This window comes from Ascaphus truei, chromosome 4, assembly GCF_040206685.1.
Source record: "Ascaphus truei isolate aAscTru1 chromosome 4, aAscTru1.hap1, whole genome shotgun sequence".
Classification (NCBI taxonomy): Eukaryota; Metazoa; Chordata; class Amphibia; order Anura; family Ascaphidae; genus Ascaphus; species Ascaphus truei.
Window position 1 is genome coordinate 27,094,432 of NC_134486.1, and position 21,498 is coordinate 27,115,929.

General features: G+C 49.5%; 1 protein-coding gene across 1 annotated transcript in view; it reads right to left on the minus strand.

Annotated features, from left to right (window-relative positions):
- Nucleotides 1-18,260, minus strand: part of LOC142492631 (calpain-13-like) — a 93,186-nt gene extending 74,926 nt beyond the window's left edge. Inside the window, exons 1-3 of the mRNA XM_075595455.1 lie at nucleotides 18,103-18,260; nucleotides 4,998-5,231; nucleotides 1,023-1,092 (exon numbers count right to left, since the gene is read on the minus strand). Of these exons, the coding sequence (XP_075451570.1) occupies nucleotides 1,023-1,092; nucleotides 4,998-5,219 (292 nt within the window). The 5' untranslated portion in view covers nucleotides 5,220-5,231; nucleotides 18,103-18,260. The remainder of the gene's footprint in view (nucleotides 1-1,022; nucleotides 1,093-4,997; nucleotides 5,232-18,102) is intronic.
- Between the last annotated feature and the right edge of the window lie 3,238 nt (nucleotides 18,261-21,498).

A 21,498-nucleotide genomic window follows, 5' to 3' on the forward strand; every position in this document is an offset into this window, starting at 1 on the left:
TCGCGTGTCTACCAGATGGCATAAATTCATGAATTGTAATGCAGTTTATATATATATACTGTGCAGTATTGCAGCCAGCGGGAATAAAATGCTTCAATCCCTGCTTGGAAAATAACTCAATGCACTCGGGCAGAAAACAGTCACAAACCTCAATACACCCGGGTATACCCGAATTCGTGGGACTAGCCAAGCTCGAATAAAGTGTGTCGCCAGTGTACCTGCTTTGTGTGGAGGGCAGTTATTTTAGTCCTACATTAGCATAACACCTACCTTTCCTGTGTGATCATTTATGAAGGCTTTTTGGAGCCTATTGCATAATATTAAAAAAATTCGGAAGAGGTGAAGAAGAAAAAAGACAAATTAATTGTCTAACTACTGTATGCTTGGAACCTTATTCTCAGGCATGTTGGTTGTAGGCTGGTAGGGTTGTGCACATTTGTTCACAGACATTCGACTTCGCCATGAATATGGCTCGTTTTCGGAGATGGGGAGAGAGAGGGTGGGTGGGAATATATAATATTAATCTGGGAATCAAAACTTGCCTAAAACTCGCTGAATAGTTCACTGATCGAATTTTCACACATTCGACTGCCCATCTCTACCTGATGAAAGAGTTGGAGCTAGGCTGGGTCAGCAGCCCTGGCTATCTAGCCTTGATTCTTGGCCTTATGCCCAAGTTTGCTATCGCCTGTCTGGCAGGATTTTTGTTTTACAACTTTGTGGTAATGGTTTTATATCTGGTAAGAGGACCATCAACTTACCTTGCATTGTGTTTAATATGGTTTATTTAATAAAGCAGTGGTCTTTTCCACCATTTTCTATGTCTTAATTAATTAGAGTTTAGACAGGTGGATTTATGGAGGATTTAAAGAGAAAAGCTGTTATTTGAGGTGATGTGGGTGACTCTTTGCCCTACTAAAGCCATTTCATTCTTAGAGGGAGGTAACGTCATGGCTATATTGTTATTGTTTGCACGATACTCCTCAAGTTGAAATGTCTATAGAATATAAAATGATACTTACCTAGTTTACTTTGGCAAATGTCAAATAAACTAACGCCATCCACAATTAAATGTGGTTCTTCACAGAATGCCTAACGAAAAGAAACAAGAATGTTATTGCTGTCAGTATAATGACGTTAGGTGGTAATTTTGAGTGGTGTGTTTTTTTACAGTAAAGCCTCACAAAGTAATGACTGGTCTTTTTAACAAACAAATGTAAATTTTGACAAAAAAAGTAAACAATCTGACTATCCTATTTCACTTCCTATTTTTTGTTCAATAGCAATATGAAATATTTGACATTATCTAAACTATATTTGCTTTAGAACTTTGTGGCATATGCTAGTAGCTGTGAGAAGTGTATATTAGTCCTGCTTCTGCTCTTGAAGAGAGAGGAGTCCTGATCCTGCTCTGGCAGAGAGATGAAGCAGCGGGCTGTCAGTCTCTCCTATGGCAGGATGAGCATGCCCACCTTCAGTCTTTGGACTGAGGGAACATCAGACTCAGCCAGAGTGTTGCCCTATACTACCAGGGGCAAAGCACCATCCAGAGGTATGGAGCCTCTGAGACCTTGCATCGCTGTGAGAAGATCTGCAGTGTATGCCACCCAATAAAGACCCTGTTCAGAATATACCCCTGTCTGAGTATCAGTCCTTGGGCAGTGGAAGAAAGAGTGCAATAGTGGGAGGCTAACCTCCGTACTCCTTGGAACCCACTACTTCTGGAGATGCAAGCACCAAGAGAAAGAAAGAAGATGATATCCAAAAGCCTATTCTGGTCTCCACAACAACGCAAACAGATGCCTCAGCACCACACAGTAACAAAAAAGTGGATCCTTCCAGGGGGGGAGGGGGCGGGAAAACTGTGTTACATATAATTAATTACATTAGCAAAGAAGGGGGGGTAAAGAATGGGGTTGGTGGTGGTTGTTGGTGGTGGGGAATGGATACTAAACAGGCTGTAGCTCTTCTATTTTAGGTGATGGGGAGAAGAGGGGTGGGTAAGGGAGGGACTGAGGCAGAGATGGAGGGGGATGATGAGCAGGGTGTCGATAGTGTGTGTAGTGCACAAACTGCACAAGCAGGGGATGGAAGTGAGTCTGATGGTACTAGCAGTGAAGGAGCTAAAAATATTATCCTAGGTGCAACTGATAGCGGGAGCAGTAGGGAAGTGATGATAACAATTATGATCGTCAGTCAGGATTATGATAGTCAATCACTCTGTAAGCACTAGTGCTCCTAATATTAGTAGTACACCCAAAAGTAAATTCACATGCCTATAAAATACCATATACTATACTGTATATTTTTTGTTCAGTGAAAAAGAAAAAAACATTATTCCACAGCAACTAGTTTCCACCACCATCCTCATTACCATCATCCTCATTACCACCATCCTCATTACCACCATCCTCATTACCATCATCCTCATTACCACCATCCTCATTACCACCATCCTCATTACCACCATCCTCATTACCACCATCCTCATTACCACCATCCTCATTACCATCATCCTCATTACCATCATCCTCATTACCATCATCCTCATTACCATCATCCTCATTACCATCATCCTCATTACCACCATCCTCATTACCACCATCCTCATTACCACCATCCTCATTACCATCATCCTCATTACCACCATCCTCATTACCATCATCCTCATTACCATCATCCTCATTATCATCATCCTCATTACCATCATCCTCATTACCACCATCCTCATTACCACCATCCTCATTACCACCATCCTCATTACCATCATCCTCATTACCACCATCCTCATTACCATCATCCTCATTACCAAAATCCTTATTGCCAGTTGCTCACTTCCAGTGGTATCAATTACATTTCGACCATTCTGTGGGGGTCCAAACAAGCCAGCACCCATGCACATTGTCAGCCACACAAGTAACTGGTGAAGTGCCTGGTTGCCATGTTAATACACAAAAGGCACAATTTAGCAATGTTACTATTATGTCAACAACCATCTATTGCAGTCATGGATTCTCTGTAACAAACCAAATGGATAAACAAATATTGCAACAACTCAAGTATCACATTGAGCAAAGTGCATCTCTACAGTATTCATTTCTGCTATTCAGTTCTTCGAAACTGTCTAAGGCCGCGCTTATAGTGCCGGCGATGCGACGTGGCCCGAAAACAAATAATTGCCGCCGCCGCGTGCGCTTATAGTGCGCACGACGGCGACGGAGCGACGGAGCCGTCACGAAAACTGGAAGCCGGCAAAATTAGATATTTCAAGGGCTGTCGCGTCACGTGACGGCCATTGAACAAATCAAATTGCCGGAATCCCGCGCCACCGCCGCCCGGCGAAACATAACTTTTGCCGGTGGCGATGGCGACGGCTGACGTCTGTCGCCGACGCCATCGACAGCACTATAGGCACTGCCTAAGTCAGGAGTTTCCAACTCCAGCCCTCAAGGGCCAGCAACAGGTCAGGTTGTAAGGATATCCCTGCCTCAGCACAGGTGGCGCAATCAGTGGCTCAGTCAATGACTGAGCCACTGATTGCGCCACCTGTGCTGAAGCAGATATCCTTAAAATCGGACCTGTTGGTGGTTCTTGAGGACTGTAGTTGGCCTCCCCTGCTCTAACAGTTATTTATTTAATTATATTTTTTTAACACAAAGCATATTATATGGGCAGACTAGCGGGGCAAGGAATTTGTTATCCTTCATCAAATTCTATGTTTCTATGATATAACCGCTGGATGCATGACCTCATCTTCATGTTTATGGTTTTGGGGAGCAGAATGGAATGAGGCCTTCCACCATAATGTCTGGTAGGATGACCACCGTGTTTCTCCAGCTCACCCCTCCTCCCCATAGTATGAAATATATTTTGGCAATAGTATCAGGATACATAATATGATTTTGCTAATGGGACAAAATAAGGAAAACAAAATAAAAAATAGATGTGTTCTCTATCTGTTTTTACTTCATAAAAAAACAAAAAACACAAAGAAATTAAACAACACAGCACAACAGCAAAAGCAACGGTTCTCAAAACAACAAATAGGAAGAGGACATGAAGCCAGCAGCAGAAGCAATTAGCAAGAGGTTTTGTATGTTGGAGAATGAATATAGTAAGATACTGTGCAAGATCCTACACCATTATTACTTATAAATATAAATGCTGGTGCATCACGCCACACACCCAAACTGAAAAAATGGCCAGGGTCAGTAGCTAGTACACATCTTGGTCATGATCATCAAGTAATTCCATCTTCTCTCTGGTCACGGTGCCTCAACAGTAAGGAATGATAATGAGACAAGAGAAGGCCAGAGGAATAAAAATGGAACTATGCCAATTTCTTTTAGGATGGATAATAAGATGTTGGATCTACATCACCACCTACTTGAGAAGCTGCAGCTAAACTGTTACAGCTTTCACCCAGCATGCTTTGAGGTGGACCTACTGCTCCAACGAATGAAACGTACAGGGATGGCACCTCAAATGCTTGCTTAAAAGCCACATCGCTCGTCCTCACCTCTACTAATAATGCACCCACGGAACAGGTGTGCTCACATGCATCTCTTCACGTGTTTTTGGATGTCTGTAAATTAATGGGTACTGTGCTATATAGAGCTCTCTTCATCTCTCTCCATCTCTCTCCATCTCTCTCATATCTCTCCATCTCTCTCATCTCTCTCCATCTCTCTCCATCTCTCTCCATCTCTCTCCATCTCTCTCCATCTCTCCTAGTATTGCATATTTTTGAAGCATAACAAAAAACTGCTCATTTTTTCCAGGTTCACGAAGTTAGGCAAAAAGTTTGCACATATCTATTAGGAATATAGGTCCAGTATTAAATGAAAATATACAAAATATTCTCCTAACAGTTCTGTGGTCCTCGGGTATTGTAATTCTTTTCTCTACTTTTTAATGTGCGAATCTGTAAAACATATAAAAGTGCCTATTGTCATCTTCTAGCATAAGTAGCAAGGATAATGCATTATCAGAATTACCGGTGGTCTCTTCCATTGAATGCTTCGAATATGGAATTCAGCTTGCAGTCGAGGCCCAATAGTGCTATTGTCGGCTGGAAAAATTTCATCTTTGAATCTCAGACCCGCCTTTAAATGATATTCTCTCAAAGCATTAAAGTCCTGATTTTTAAATCGTGTCGGTTTTTCCAGTGTCCCAATCCTACGTTGGCCTTGTTGGGCATTGCCTCTAGTCCCATTCATTCTGGTTCTTATCTATGGAAAAAGAAATATATGTAAGTTTTTTTCTTCTATCCACTGTGTGCAATTTAAAGAGAGAGATTAACATTTATGTTCTCTCCCTCAATTGTAGTATGAGGGGTTGGACAACAATTCTGGTGCCTTTAATCCCAGTTGACCAAACTGAAATGACAATAAAACACTTCATCGAAAAGAACCACCCCCCACCCCCCATCCCCTCCAGAATACAAGGGTGGGGAAACTTGCTGTTCTGGAGTGGTTAGAAGAGAAAGAAATATCAAATGCAAATCTCTATTGTTATTCTGGCTACCCCATCGCAGCAGGAGTTTGTATAGCAGACACAATTTAAATGTTTTTTTTTTAATCTGCGCCTGAAGAAAGGGGAAGAGCTACCGTGCAATTGCATGTGCTGGCAGATGCCAGCGGCTACGGTAACATCTGCTACATCTGTATAGAAGCAGCTACGAGTATCCGAACACTGCTTTGAAAAATCTGGGGCAATATCCCTGTAATCCTGCCACATTTCTCTGACATTTCTGCAGAAAGACTAATGGCCCATCGGATTAACACAGCAGGGATCCCTGGTCAGTTTGAATGAGACTGCCAGGGACCACCGCTGTGTTAATCCTCTGGGCCATTAGTCTATCTGCAGAAATGTCACAGAAATGTTGCAGCATTACCGGGAGATTGCCCCAGATTTTCCAAGGCAAGTGTTCGAATACTCGTGGCTGCACCTGTACTCACTTACTGGTGCTGGAGAAATGACTTGAGCCTGTACAGTACCTTCTTCCAAATATGGTGCTTGCACAATCTTGCAAGTTAAATCTATCATTTTTAAACAGTGTGTATCAAAGCTCATCTTTCAATTTCTGTCAAAGAAACGCCTGATTTTTGTGCCCAGGAAGCTGCTGCATCTCTGGTAGAACATGCTTTAAGTTGAATAGGAGGTATTGGACTAGCTTCCATAAGGCAGTTTGAGGTCCATTGACTATTGATGGGGTTGAACCGGCCTATCTCTTTCTAGGATAAAAAGGAACTAAAAAATGTCCTAAATGCTTATTCCTGTATATTTAATTTGTGGAGGGTCTTCCCTTTTTTTATTTGATGGGTTACTCAGAATGAGGGTACAGTATATAGATCTGTTTGAGTGAGACGTAAAGAGGTGACAACTTTAAGTTTGAATTATAAATTATTAGGTAAGACTCCATAAAAGAAATTTTTTTTCTGTATTTCGCAATATTAGGTCTGGATTTTGCCATGTCCTTAAAAGCATGTCACCAAGTAATGACATATTAATGGAAACTCTCAATGTAGAGAGGCCTGTACCTTAAGACAGGGGTGCGCAAACTGGGGTGCTCGAAATTTTCTGGAGATGGCGCAGCGCATACAGAGGCCCCGCACTCTTCCCCAAGCATTTCAACAAATGCCGGGAGAGTGAGCAAGGCCTCTGTAACTTACCTGGTCTCTGGCAGCTTCTGGCATCAAATGACGCCGCAGGGTCACATTACATTGCAACACCAGAAACGCCGGAGACAAGGTAAGGGGGGGAAGGGGGCACGAGCAGGGGGGGAGAGCAGGCAGGGGGGAGGGCGCAAACTAACAAAATTTGCGCACCCCTGCCATAAGAGATGAACATTTTAGATCATGCTGTGGAAAATCCAAAATGTGTTGAAATAATAAAAATAAAGAAAAGACTATACTCTGTAAAATGTTTTGGATTTGACAGGTGTCATACAGTAACTAGCAGTCCCTGGCCCTGGCCAGGCTCTGTTCCGGGTGCTGTTCTGCTCCCGTATCCGAGCAGAGTTCAAGCACGCTGTGGCCACTAGGCAGGTGCCTGCATTCACCTCCCAGTGGGCCTTAAGCGGCGTGCTCTGCTCGGCATCCCCCCATGGATTTTCTTTGAAACTTAACCTTCCCATCTAGTGCACTTTTGTTATTATTTACAGGTGCACTTGGTTACCGGCTTATGTTAATATTTTGTTTATAGACTAGTTATGCCAAATGGATTGTGATGAAAGATGAACTCTTGGTGCAGAAGATAAGGATCTTAGTTGACATTTGAACAACTAGAATAGTTATGGGAACCAATACTACCTGGGCCAGGGGTTATCTGGATTTCTTCTGTTGTGCTTTTTTATACTCCACAGAACTCTGAGAGGCCTAGGAGGTAAAACGTAACCCAGAGAATATGTCCAAGGAGTTACTGTACAAAAGCCTTATATATTGATTTGGTGTCTTTCAATGTTTTGCAACATACCAGAATCTTCATAGTGTCTGCAGAAGCCATGTTTTAGAGTCCCATTGTTTTACTAGGTATGCAAAAATATAAATGTTAATAGCCCATTCTCCTGGTTTGTGTACACCTGAGGAAATCTATTTGCCGATTTATTTCCAAGTTATATAAGCGTTTGATATTCCAAAAGAAAACATCTCTGCTGTCTATTTGCCGTTCTCATACAGTACATCTAGAATTTCTTGTGCCCCCTTGTCTGTTATACAGAGGTGGCACACTTTATTTGAACTTGGCTCGAGCCGCAAGCCGGGAGGTTTCCCGGCTTGCTCGTTTTTTTCCCTCGGCGTGCCCAGGGCTCCCCAAGTGTCCCGCGATGTGGGGGATGGCGGTGGTGGGCTCCGGCGGACCCGGAGAGGGGAGGGGGAAGCCCCGATCGGAGGACCGATCCTCAGAGGCTCCGGCGCGCGCATGGGACACCTCGGCGCGTGCCCGGTATCTGTCGCGGCCGAGACCGGGTAAAGGTTAGAATAAACTCGGCCGCGACAGTATGAGTGTGAGGATCAGACACACGCTCCTCCCCCGTCAAGCTCCACTCGCCTGATTGGTTGTTGCTTCTACCATGCCTGCAGGAGTAATCCTGCATCTGATTTGCCGATCCTGCTATTTATGCTCAGCCTCTTCCACATGGAAGTTGGCTGAGCATAAATCTTGTGAAGTTTGCAGGTTCGCAAACACCCTGACTTTTCTCAACTTGCCTTGCCTCGTTTACCTTGGACTTCACTGCTGTCTCCAACCCTCAACCTCGGCTTCCCTATGACTACCCTGCTCTCTCAAACCCTCAACCTCGGCTTCCCTATGACAACCCTGCTCTCTCCAATCCTCGACCTCGGCTTGCCTTCAACTATCTTACATTCTCCTACCGTGACCCAGCTATCCACGACTACAAACCTGCCCACCGGACGCGACCTCGCATCTCTAGGTCAGTGTTTCTTAATCCCCACCTCGACCTCGCGGTCCTGTCCGGTTTGTGGCGAGAATCCATTACAATGAGATGGCTGTAATATTGGCTGAATGGACTCATATTCTGACTCTTATGAAATCTTGAAAATGCTAAAAGGCCTTTGGTAAATGGCTTTGAATGCTAAAATGTGAACTGTATCTGTGGTCTTCTTCCTCTATATTCCTTGTAGAACAAACCTCGACAATTGCCAATTCAACTCTGAAGGCTCACATCTATTCTCAAAAGCTCCCGGCTTGAGAAATCCAGATGTTTTGCTTTCAACATAAATATACTGTATACATAGGGTCGCCCAAAAAAACAGCGCAACAGTGAAGTCAACATTGATCGAACAGTTTAGTTGGGACTGCACCTTTAGAAATGGTTGAGGAGGCAATGGATATAGTTTACTCTAGGACCCAGATCCACAAAGCTCTGTTATTGATTTAAAGAGGTGCTAATTTAAGTTAACGCCTCGTTAAGTGCTTATGGATATCTTCAAAGATCACTAGCACAGTGTTACCAGCTATTTTCAGCCAAAAAGGACCTTAGTGCTAATGATATGCAACAGACGTGTTCCTTCTATCAAAGCATATCCAGAGAGCTCCATTATACTGTAGTTAAAGCAGGGATTTAATGAGATGTTACTAAGGGCTGTATAGGTGGCGTTAGCTCTGTCCACACTCTGAAATATGGGTTTTGCTGGAAGGGAGAAGGGGAGAGAAGCAAAAAGTAATGTGTTTGCAAGACTCTGATGTTTAGGTGTATACAGATACTGTATGTTTCCTTAAATTTACATTATGTGGTTTTTTTTTTGCTATACTGTAGGCAGTAAAACAATACTCTGCCCTGGGGATGATACCTGTGTGTGTGTGTGTATGTTTGTGTGTGTGAGTACATGTCTGACAACCCTTAATTTGAAGGAAAAAAGGCTAAGAGTCAACAACTCAAAACAACTAACAAAGGTAAAACTCCACACTCACATTGAGCATTTTGCTGAGGGTGGAGGTTGTAACTAAATGGTTCAAACACGTAGCATGCATTTTTTGTCTTTTCATGTAGGCATTTTAACATGACACTAAAGATATCATTCTTAATGTTTGTCCACTGCTGTTAATTCCTACGCATCAGCACTATACTTTACAATAATACCTTTGAATGATTCAGAAAAAATTAAAAAAGTGTATGTGATAGCGGATGGTTTTACGTGAAAATATAGATTGTTTGCAAAACCATTTCAAATAAAGAATCCCCCTGAACACAGAAGCTTTGTGCAGTATGTCAGAACAAAAGGCTTTCTTCCAAATGTGGGTGATCCAATTCCCCACAGTAGCAGCCTCCAAGGGACCAGTGCCAACGTATACACGCTATATCTACTATATATTTGTGAAATCACTGTATGTCTGCGTCCCAAGGGTCAATCGCATTGGACCTTGGGCCTGTCACTCCTGCTCAGGCCATGCCCGCCCCCGCACACCTCTCATTGGCCTACGTCCAACACTCATGCCACACTGTCCCACCCCTCACTGACTCTCATTGGCCTGCGTCCAATGCCCGCCCCCGCACACCTCTCATTGGCCTGCGTCCCACCCCTCACTGACTCTCATTGGCCTGCGTCCAATGCCCGCCCCCGCACACCTCTCATTGGCCTGCGTCCAACACCAATGCCCTAATACTTCCACACTGTCCCATCCCTCACGCTTTGCTTTTGCAACACCTAATCCTCTAATCCTCAACCTGCTCTGGGGCCACGCTTCACAGCTATCAAAACCTTCACGTCTGCTACCACAGACTGCCGAATCAGGTACAGCAGTGTTTCCCAAACTGTGCGCCGCGGCGCCCTGGTGCGCCGCGGCTTGGCTAGAGGGGCGCCGCGATCAGGGCCGCCAGCAGCGGGAAACAAGGGCTGCAAGCTCATTTAAAAAAAAAAAAAACCTCTGAGGGGAAGCAGAGGAGCGGTCATGTGACCGCTCCCATCCAATGGGGCTGCAGCCTGCCCGGCATTGCAACTGCAGAGCCACCAGACAGCACCAAGGTGTAGGTGTGTGTGTGTGTGTGTGTGTGTGTGTGTGTGTGTGTGTGTGTGTGTGTGTGTGTGTGTGTGTGTGTGTGTGTGTGTGTGTGTGTGTGTGTGTGTGTGTGAAAAACGGGCTGCAGGGTGTGTGTGAAAAATGGGCTGCAGGGTGTGTGTGTGTGTGTGTGTGTGTGTGTGTGTGTGTGTGTGTGTGTGTGTGTGTGTGAAAAACGGGCTGCAGGGTGTGTGTGTGTGTGTGTGTGTGTGTGTGTGTGTGTGTGTGTGTGTGTGTGTGTGTGTGTGTGTGTGTGTGTGTGTGTGTGTGTGTGTGTGTGAAAAACGGGCTGCAGGGTGTGTGTGTGTGTGTGTATATATGTGTGGTGTGTGTGTATATGTATATATGTGTGTGTATGTGTGGTGTGTATATATATATATATATATATATATATATATATATATGTGTATATATATATATATATATATATGTGTATATATATATATATATATATATATATATATATATATATATATATATATATATATATATATATATATATATATAATGTGTGGTGTGTATATATGTATGTGTGGTGTGTATATCTACTATATATTTCTGAAATGTCTGTATGTTTGTCTGCATGCCCTGTGTCCCTAGGGCCAATCGCATTGCACCTTTGGCCTGTCACTCCACCTCAACACTGTCCCACCCCTCACCACACTGTCCCACCCCTCACTGACTCTCATTGGCCTTCGGCCAACACCACTGCCACACTGTCCCACCCCTCACCCCACTGTCCCACCCCTCACTGACTCTCATTGGCCTTTGGCCAACACCACTGCCACACTGTCCCACCCCTCACCCCACTGCCCCACCCCTCACTGACTCTCATTGGCCTTTGGCCAACACCACTGCCACATTGTCCCACCCCTCAGTGACCTTTGGAATGCTTCTAAGCACCTAACACTCACCGCACTGCCTCTTACAAACACCCCCCTCCACCACCACCCCCCCAACCTCATGCACCCCCCTCCACCACCACCCCCCTCAACCTCATGCACCCCCCTCCACCATCACCCCCCCCAACCTCATGCACACTACAAACGCACGCCACAGCTCTCCCGCTACTGCAGCCCATCACCAACCCCCCTCACCCAAACATACAACGCACGATGCTCCATCACCCCCCCCCCCTCACACCAACAGCAAACGCACGCTGCTGAACATACAACGCACGATGCTCCATCACACCCCCCCCCCCCCTCACCCGAACATCCCCGGAGCACACCCAAAACTAACCCACCCCCCTCACCCATTCATCCACCGCACGATGCTCCTCCGGAGCCCCTCACCCCCCCCCCCCCACCATCCACCGCACGATGCTGCTCCGGAGCCCCTCACCCCCCCCCCCCACTCAACCGAACATCCACCGCACGATGCTGCTCCGGAGCCCCTCACCCCCCTCCTCACCCTCTGTCCGCCCCCCCCCCCCCTTTCCTGGCCGCTGGCCCGCAACAACGGAACTACCCCCTATCACCACTCCGCGGGACCTCAACATCAACCGCTCTCTCCCGGAGCACCCCTCTCCCCCGGTGCTCTCCCCCCCACCCCCAGAGCACCCTCTCTCCCGGTGCTCACCCGCTCCCCCGGTGCTCCCCCCCTCCCCCCCCCCCCCAGAGCACCCTCCCTTCCCCCCCCCCCCCCAGAGCACCCTCTCTCCCGGTGCTCTCACCCGCTCTCCCGGTGCTCCCCCCCCCCCAGAGCACGCTGTCGCCGCTCTCACCTTCAGGCCTAGAGGCCGCGCCCCCAGCTCCCCATACCCGCGCGCGCTGCTCCGGCTCTCAGGCCTAGCTGTCTCTGTCGGGAGCTGCACGGGCCGCGGCCCACACACCCCCTCACCTGAGCGTCTCAGCTCCGCATCGCCGGGGTGAACCGCCGAGGAACCCGAGGAGGAGCGCGGCCCGGTGCGAGGTAAGTAACCGCACGGGAAGAGATCTTTCACCCCCCGGCCCGGCCCTTCACCCCACCCGGCGCTTCACCCCACCCGGCCTGGCGCTTCACCCGGGCCGGCGCTTCAACCCCCCCCCCCCCCGCCCTGGCCCTTCACCCAACCCCCCCCCCCCGCCCTGGCCCTTCCCCCCCCCCCGCCCTGGCCCTTCACCCCCCCCCTGGCCCTTCACCCGCCCTGGCCCTTCACCCGGCCCTGCCCTTCACCCCCCCCCCCTGCCCTTCACCCCCCCCCTGCCCTTCACCCCCCCCCCGGCCCTGCCCTTCACCCCCCCCCCGCCCTGCCCTTCACCCCCCCCCCCGGCCCTGCCCTTCACCCCCCCCCCGGCCCTGCCCTTCACCCCCCCCCCCGGCCCTGTCCTTCACCCCCCCCCCCCGGCCCTGCCCCCCCCCCCCGGCCCTCCCCCCCCCCGGCCCTGCCCTTCACCCCCCCCCCCCCGGCCCTGCCCTTCACCTCCCCCCCCCCCCCCGGCCCTGCCCTTCACCCCCCCCCCTGCCCTTCAACCCCCCCCCCGGCCCTGCCCTTCACCCCCCCCCCCGGCCCTGCCCTTCACCCCCCCCCCGGCCCTGCCCTTCACCCCCCCCCCGTCCCTGCCCTTCACCCCCCCCCCACCCCGGCCCTGCCCTTCATCCCCCCTCCGGCCCTGCCCTTCACCCCCCCCCCCCCAGCCCTGCCCTTCACCCCCCCCCCCGGCCCTGCCCTTCACCCCCCCCCTCCGGCCCTGCCCTTCACCCCCCCCCCCCCGGCCCTGCCCTTCACCCCCCCCCCCTCCGGCCCTGCCCTTCACCCCCCCCCCCGGCCCTGCCCTTCACCCTCCCCCCCCCCCCCCCGGCCCTGCCCTTCGCCCCCGGCCCTGCCCTTCGCCCCCGGCCCTGCCCTTCGCCCCCCCCGGCCCTGCACCCCCCCCCCCGGCCCTGCCCTTCACCCCCCCCCGTCCCCTGCCCTTCACCCCTGCCCTTCGCTCCCGCCTTCGCCCCCACCCTCCCTGCCCTTTGCTCCCACCCTCCCTGCCCTTCGCTCCCTGCCCTTCGCCCCCACCCTCCCTGCCCTTCGCCCCCACCCTCCCCTGCCTTCGCCCCCACCCTCCCTGCCCTTCGCCCCCACCCTCCCTGCCCTACACACGTACACACACGTACACACACGTATACACACGTACACACACGTATACACACGTACACACACACGTATATACCACACACACGTAGGCACATGTATACACACACATGTAGACACACACGCGTAGACACACACACGTACACATACACACACAGGCACACGTAGACACGCAGGCACACGTAGACACGCAGGCACACGTAGACACGCAGGCACACGTAGACACGCAGGCACACGTAGACACGCAGGCACACGTAGACACGCAGGCACACGTAGACACGCAGACACGCAGGCACACGTAGACACGCAGGCACACGTAGACACGCAGGCACACGTAGACACGCAGGGGACACGTAGACACGCAGGGACACGTAGACACGCAGGCACACGTAGACACGCAGGCACACGTAGACACGCAGGCACACGTAGACACACGTAGACACGCAGACACACGCAGACACGTACACACACGTATACGTAGACACACACGCATGTGTACACACACACACACACACACACACACACGTGTACAAACACACACACACGTGTACACACACACACGTGTACACACACACACACACATGTACACACACACACACGTGTACACACACACACACACACACGTGTACACACACACACACACGTGTACACACACACAACACACACGTGTACACACACACGTGTACACACACACACACACACACGTGTACACACACACACACACGTGTACACACACACACACGTGTACACACACACACAACACGTGTACACACACACACACACACACGTGTACACACACACACACACGTGTACACACACACACACACGTGTACACACACACACACACACGTGTGTACACACACACACGTGTACACACACACGTGTACACACACACACACGTGTACACACACACACACACACGTGTACACACACACACACACATGTACACACACACACACACACGTGTACACACACACACGTGTACACACACACACGTGTACACACACACGTGTACACACACACGTGTACACACACACACACACGTGTACACACACACGTGTACACACACACACACACGTGTACACACACACACACATGTACACACACACACACGTGTACACACACACACACACGTGTACACACACACACACACGTGTACACACACACACATGTACACACACACACACGTGTACACACACAACACACACACACGTGTACACACACACACACGTGTACACACACACGTGTACACACACACACACACACGTGTACACACACGTGTACACACACACACACGTGTACACACACACACGTGTACACACACACACACACACGTGTACACACACACACACGTGTACACACACACAAGTGTACACACACACACGTGTACACACACACACGTGTACACACACACACACACACACACGTGTACACACACACACGTGTACACACACACACACACACACACGTGTACACACACACACGTGTACACACACACACACACACATGTACACACACACACACACACACACGTGTACACACACACACACACGTGTACACACACACACATGTGTACACACACACACACACACGTGTACACACACACACACACGTGTACACACACACACATGTGTACACACACACACACACGTGTACACACACACACACACACACGTGTACACACACACACGTGTACACACACACGTGTACACACACACGTGTACACACACACACACACGTGTACACACACACACACACGTGTACACACACACACACACGTGTACACACACACACGTGTACACACACACACGTGTACACACACACACACGTGTACACACACACACACACACACGTGTACACACACACACACACACGTGTACACACACACACACGTGTACACACACACACACACGTGTACACACACACACACACGTGTACACACACACACGTGTACACACACACACACACACACACGTGTACACACACACACACGTGTACACACACACACGTGTACACACACACACACGTGTACACACACACACGTGTACACACACACACGTGTACACACACACACACGTGTACACACACACACACGTGTACACACACACACACACACACGTGTACACACGTGTACACACACACACACGTGTACACACACACACACACACGTGTACACACACACACACACACACACACGTGTACACACACACACACGTGTACACACACACACACACGTGTACACACACACACACACGTGTACACACACACGTGTACACACACACGTGTACACACACACGTGTACACACACACACGTGTACACACACACGTGTACACACACACACGTGTACACACACACACACGTGTACACACACACACACACACGTGTACACACACACACACACACGTGTACACACACACACACACACGTGTACACACACACACACACGTGTACACACACACGTGTACACACACACACACACGTGTACACACACACACACACACGTGTACACACACACACACACACACGTGTACACACACACACACACGTGTGTACACACACACACACGTGTGTACACACACACACACGTGTGTACACACACACACACACGTGTACACACACACACACACGTGTACACACACACACACGTGTACACACACACTCGTGTACACACACACACACACACGTGTACACACACACACGCACACGTGTACACACACACACACACGTGTACACACACACACACACACACGTGTATACACACAAACACACACGTGTATACACACACACACGTGTATACACACACACACGTGTATACACACACACGTGTATACACACACACACACACACGTGTATACACACACACGTGTATACACACACACACACGTGTATACACACACACACGTGTATACACACACACACGTGTACACACACACACGTGTATACACACACACACGTGTATACACACACACGTGTATACACACACACACGTGTACACACACACACGTGTATACACACACGTATACACACACGTGTATACACACACACGTGTATACACACACACACGTGTATACACACACACACGTGTATACACACACACACGTGTATACACACACACACACACACGTGTATACACACACACACATGTATACACACACACACGTACACATACACAATGTATACAAACAAACATGTATACACACACACACACAAACATGTATACACACACGTGTGTATATATACACACACACACGTATACACACACATACACTATCCCCAGCACCACCACATCAGCACACCGGTATCCCATGCCCCCCCCCCCCCCCCCCCCAGCACACTGGCATTCTCGGCTCCCCACCATTCCCAGCCCCCATCAACACCATCAGCACCCACACATTGGCACCTTCGCACCTCCCCATCGGCACACCCACATCCGCACCCCCACATCAGCAACAAACCCTCCCAAATCAGCACACCGATACAATCACCATCAGTACAGCCACAGCAGCAGTACCACCGCACACTGCCATGGGCCGCGTGGACCACTCCCCACCCAAATGCCACCCCCACACCACAAACATCCCGGGCAACGCCGGGCTCTCAGCTAGTTATTGATAAAAATTATAGTGAAAACTTACAATCACGTAAGTGTTAGCACACATTGGACACACTGCCCACATAGCTAAAACCCCAACCACAGAGATGGGACGTGCGTGCCCCGTGGACAATGGCATAGCGAGACACCGGAAGAACACCAATGAGATACAGGACTGTGGGTTTGTACTGTAGGACCAAAGACCAAATGACACAATAACATCAATACGTACGTCAGACATACTTCATCAGAGGGGGAAGTACGGTAAGTCTGAAATACTTGCATGGCAGCGGGGACTGCAACAAGGTGCACTGCTGGCTCATTTAGCAGGCAATACAGGTACAGTATTATTATACAATATATGTTAAATATGTTATAAAAAAAACATACGGTATATCTTTTGTTACGACCCTTGTAAACATACTGTATGAAAAAATGACCACATTTTAGGTATCTACATAAATTTAAAACACATATATTTTTATTTAATCCAATGGGAAAATCTGCTAAGAATATGTTGAGCTGCAGCCATGAAAAGCAAATATTTTTTTATCCTTTTTTACTTGTGTATTTGAATGCAACGTTTCATCTGAGATAAATGGGGGAATGTATTAAAAGTGGTTTTGTTTAACTGAGAAATAAATAGTGTTAATTGGATTGTATAATGAGCTGCAGTGATGTGCCGAGTTTAATTACTACATGCAGAACATGGTCTTTCATTCATGTATTTAATTCTCACACTGAAATCTGCTTTGGGAAGCATTATATTTAATTAGAGCTTAACTAAAATGTCAAAGTTTGTTAGAGGACACGACTGAAAGAACCATGTGCACACCTGGAAGAAATAACTTTCCTGTGAGTGACAAGCCATGCTTTGTGTTATTGTGTGTGTGTGTTCCAAACCTAAATAAAATGTTTCATACTTACAGTACAGCTCTCCTTTTTCACTTCTCCAAGGTATCGACGGCTGCAGCTATCCCAAAACGTTATATCCCAGATTGGTTTGGTTTGCCAACTCAGGTTGTTTCTTCAGAGTACACAAAGACCAACGTGTGCCGCGAGAGAAGGCAGGAAGTACAATGAGTATATATCTGTAAACGTGCAAAATAAGGAGAATAGAAGTTTTTCTAGTTACATACCAGAAGCTCTAAAAAAAAAAAAAAGAAATGTCATTGCTAAGGTTTGACAGGTCAGTGCATGTCATAGGATTATCTCATGACTGCCCTGAAGGCTGGTTTCCGGTATCCTGATAACTCTCAAATACTGTAACTAGAGTACAGGAGTAAAGTTAGTCCAGAAAAATGGAATGGTGCTCAGCTGATTAGACCCTCTTAAGCAAATAATGCAACATAATAATTACCACTGGGACGGCATTCAATGGGGTTAGGTAGGCACCTGAGGTAGTGGTGAGTATAAATTTGAGCACATAATACAGCTCAACCACAAGCTAGGGATGACTCAGGGCCTATCTTGGGTCTAGGGGAGTATATGCTGGCCTAGTGTAGAGGCTTACTTGCCCTCCACACGGACCCTCTGTCCCCTACATCTCCCTGTCACACTCTGACACGCTACCTCCTGTGACACACTTCCTATATATCCCTGCAGCACTTCCACAGCTCCTATTCGCTCCCTGGCATCAGGTGGGACACTCCTAAGGCTAAGGCCCCGCTCCCAGAGTCAGCGCACCCGCACTGCTGACAGGCGGTGCGCTGAGATACACAGACCGCGATATGCGGTCTGTAGGGAGCGGGAGCCGGAGCGGGAGGTGGGCGGGAGTGGGAGGTTTGACAGGGAGGGGGGGCGTGGCTTGAGCGGAGGGACCCGCTACTCTCCCACCCCTCCCTCCACGGACTGCAGGAGGGACCCGCTACTCTCCCCCCCTCCCTCCACGGGCTGCAGGAGGGAGCTGCTACTCTCCCCCCCCCTCCCTCCACGGACTCGGGCTGGAGCTGCTACACACACACACACGCAGGCACTCATACATACACACATACACACACAGGCAGGCAGGCACTCACGCACTCATATACACACACACGCGCGCACACACATGCAGGCACTCACGCACTCACACACACACACAGACAGAGGCAGGCACTCACGCACTCAGGCACACACATACACACACAGACACAGACAGGCACGCACGCACTCAGACACACACACAGACAGGCACTCACCTGCTTTCACTCCACACTCCTCCCCGCTCCCCGAAGCCTCTCCTCCTCCCGGAGCCTCCCCTCCCCATTGGCTCACAACCACACCACGTGACACGTCAACGCTAGGAAACACCATTCTCTTGTGTCTCCTAGCGGCTGACGCGCCACAGCGTGTAGTCAGCTGTGCCGCCAGGGGGGACCGGGACCGGCTCGCGAGGATTCCACTGCTGGTGGGGAACTCGTGACATAGCCGCCCGCGCCAACGAGCGCAGCGGGACCGAGGCCTTAGGCTCATGGGACTTGTAGTCGTGTCCCTGAGCCTTCCCTGATAGGCTAGTGTTCGCGCATTTTTCATTGCGCATGCCCGACCTCGAATCTCTGCTGCCGCTCCTTTGCGCATGCGCAAGCTTTCCTAAGATGGCGACTCTCTCTCTGCGATCACCCGAGCGCCCGGCGACACGATCGCCCCATCAGTGCACACCACAACCTCCCGCTACCGTCCGCAACTCTCCTGCATTAACGGTGGTACACAGCAAGGGGCACAATCTCAGAGGGGGAACCTGGTTACATATACAAACCCCCAAATACATCTAAAAAAGCCTGCAATGCATCTAAAAAAAGACCCCAATGTATCTAAAAAAAAAAAAAAACAATACATACAGTATAAAAATAGAAATACACATTGTAAAATAAACACAATACAGCTCAACCCCGATATATTGCGACCCGTTACAACGCAAATCCGCTTATAACGCGATGTAAGCGTGGCTCCAAATTTTTGTATTTATGAATACTTTACAACACGATTATTGGTATCTGAAATGCTGTATTGTACAATGCATACAATTGTACATTATTTCTAATGCGATCCGCTTATAGCACGATGTCATTCTTTGGACCCCAAGCACAGCGTTATAAGGGGGTTGAGCTGTACATCTAAAAAAGACCCAAATACATATAAAAGAAAAACCAATACATATAAAAATACCCCCACTCAAATACAAATAAAAAAAATAGACTTATCATAGGGATGGTCATGCTGGGCCCGGTGGCTGCATAAGGGGGCAGTGACTGGGGAGGGGGACAGTGACTGCGGGCAGGGGGAATTGACTGTGGGGTGGGGGCAGGAGATTGCTGCAGGGTGGGGCAGGTGATTGCAGGGGGGCAGGAGATTGCAGGGGGGCAGGTGATTGCAGGGGGGCATGTGATTGCAAGGGGGGCACATAATTGCAGGGGGGCAAGTGATTGCAGGGGGCAGGTGATTTCAGAGGGGGCAGGTGATTGATGGAGGGGCAGGTGATTGCAGGGGGCGCAGGTGATTGCAGGGGGCACAGGTGATTACATGGGGGGGCAAATCATTGCGGGGGGCAGGTGATTGCAGGGGGGCAGGTGATTGCAGGGGGGGAAGGTGATTGCAGGGGGGCAGGTGATTGCAGGGGGGGCAGGTGATTGCAAGTGGCGCAGGTGATTGCAGGGGGCGCAGGTGATTGCAGGGGGCATAGGTGATTACATTGGGGGGCAGGTCATTGCGGGGTGCATGTGATTGCAGGGGGGCAGGTGATTGCAGGGGGGAAGGTGATTGCAGGGGGGCAGGTGATTGCAGGGGGGCCAGGTGATTACATGGGGGGCAGGTCATTGCGGGGGGCAGGTCATTGCAGGGGGCAGGTGATTGCAGGGGCGACAGGTGATTGCAGGGGGGAAGGTGATTGCAGGTCGGCAGGTGATTGCAGGTCGGCAGGTGATTGCAGGGGGGCAGGTGATTGCAGGGGGGCAGGTGATTGCAGGGAGGCAGGTGATGGCAGGGGTGAAGGTGATTACAGGGGCAGGTGATTGCAGGGGGGGTAGTTGATTGCAGGGGGGAAGGTGATTGAAGGGGGGGCAGTTGATTGCAGGGGGGCAGTTGATTGCAGGGGGGAAGGTGATTGCAGGGGGCAGGTGATTGCAGGGGGGGAAGGTGATTGCAGGGGGCAGGTGATTGCAGGGGTGGAAGGTGATTGCAGGAGGGCAGGTGATTGCAGGGGGGGAAGGTGATTGCAGAGGGGGAGCCCGGCGGCCAGACAGAGCAGTCTGAGAGCTACTCTCAGATTATATTTATTTTATAGTTAATGCAGCATAATTGCACAACACTATCTTAACTCACTAAATATTTCTTATTCAGTTAACT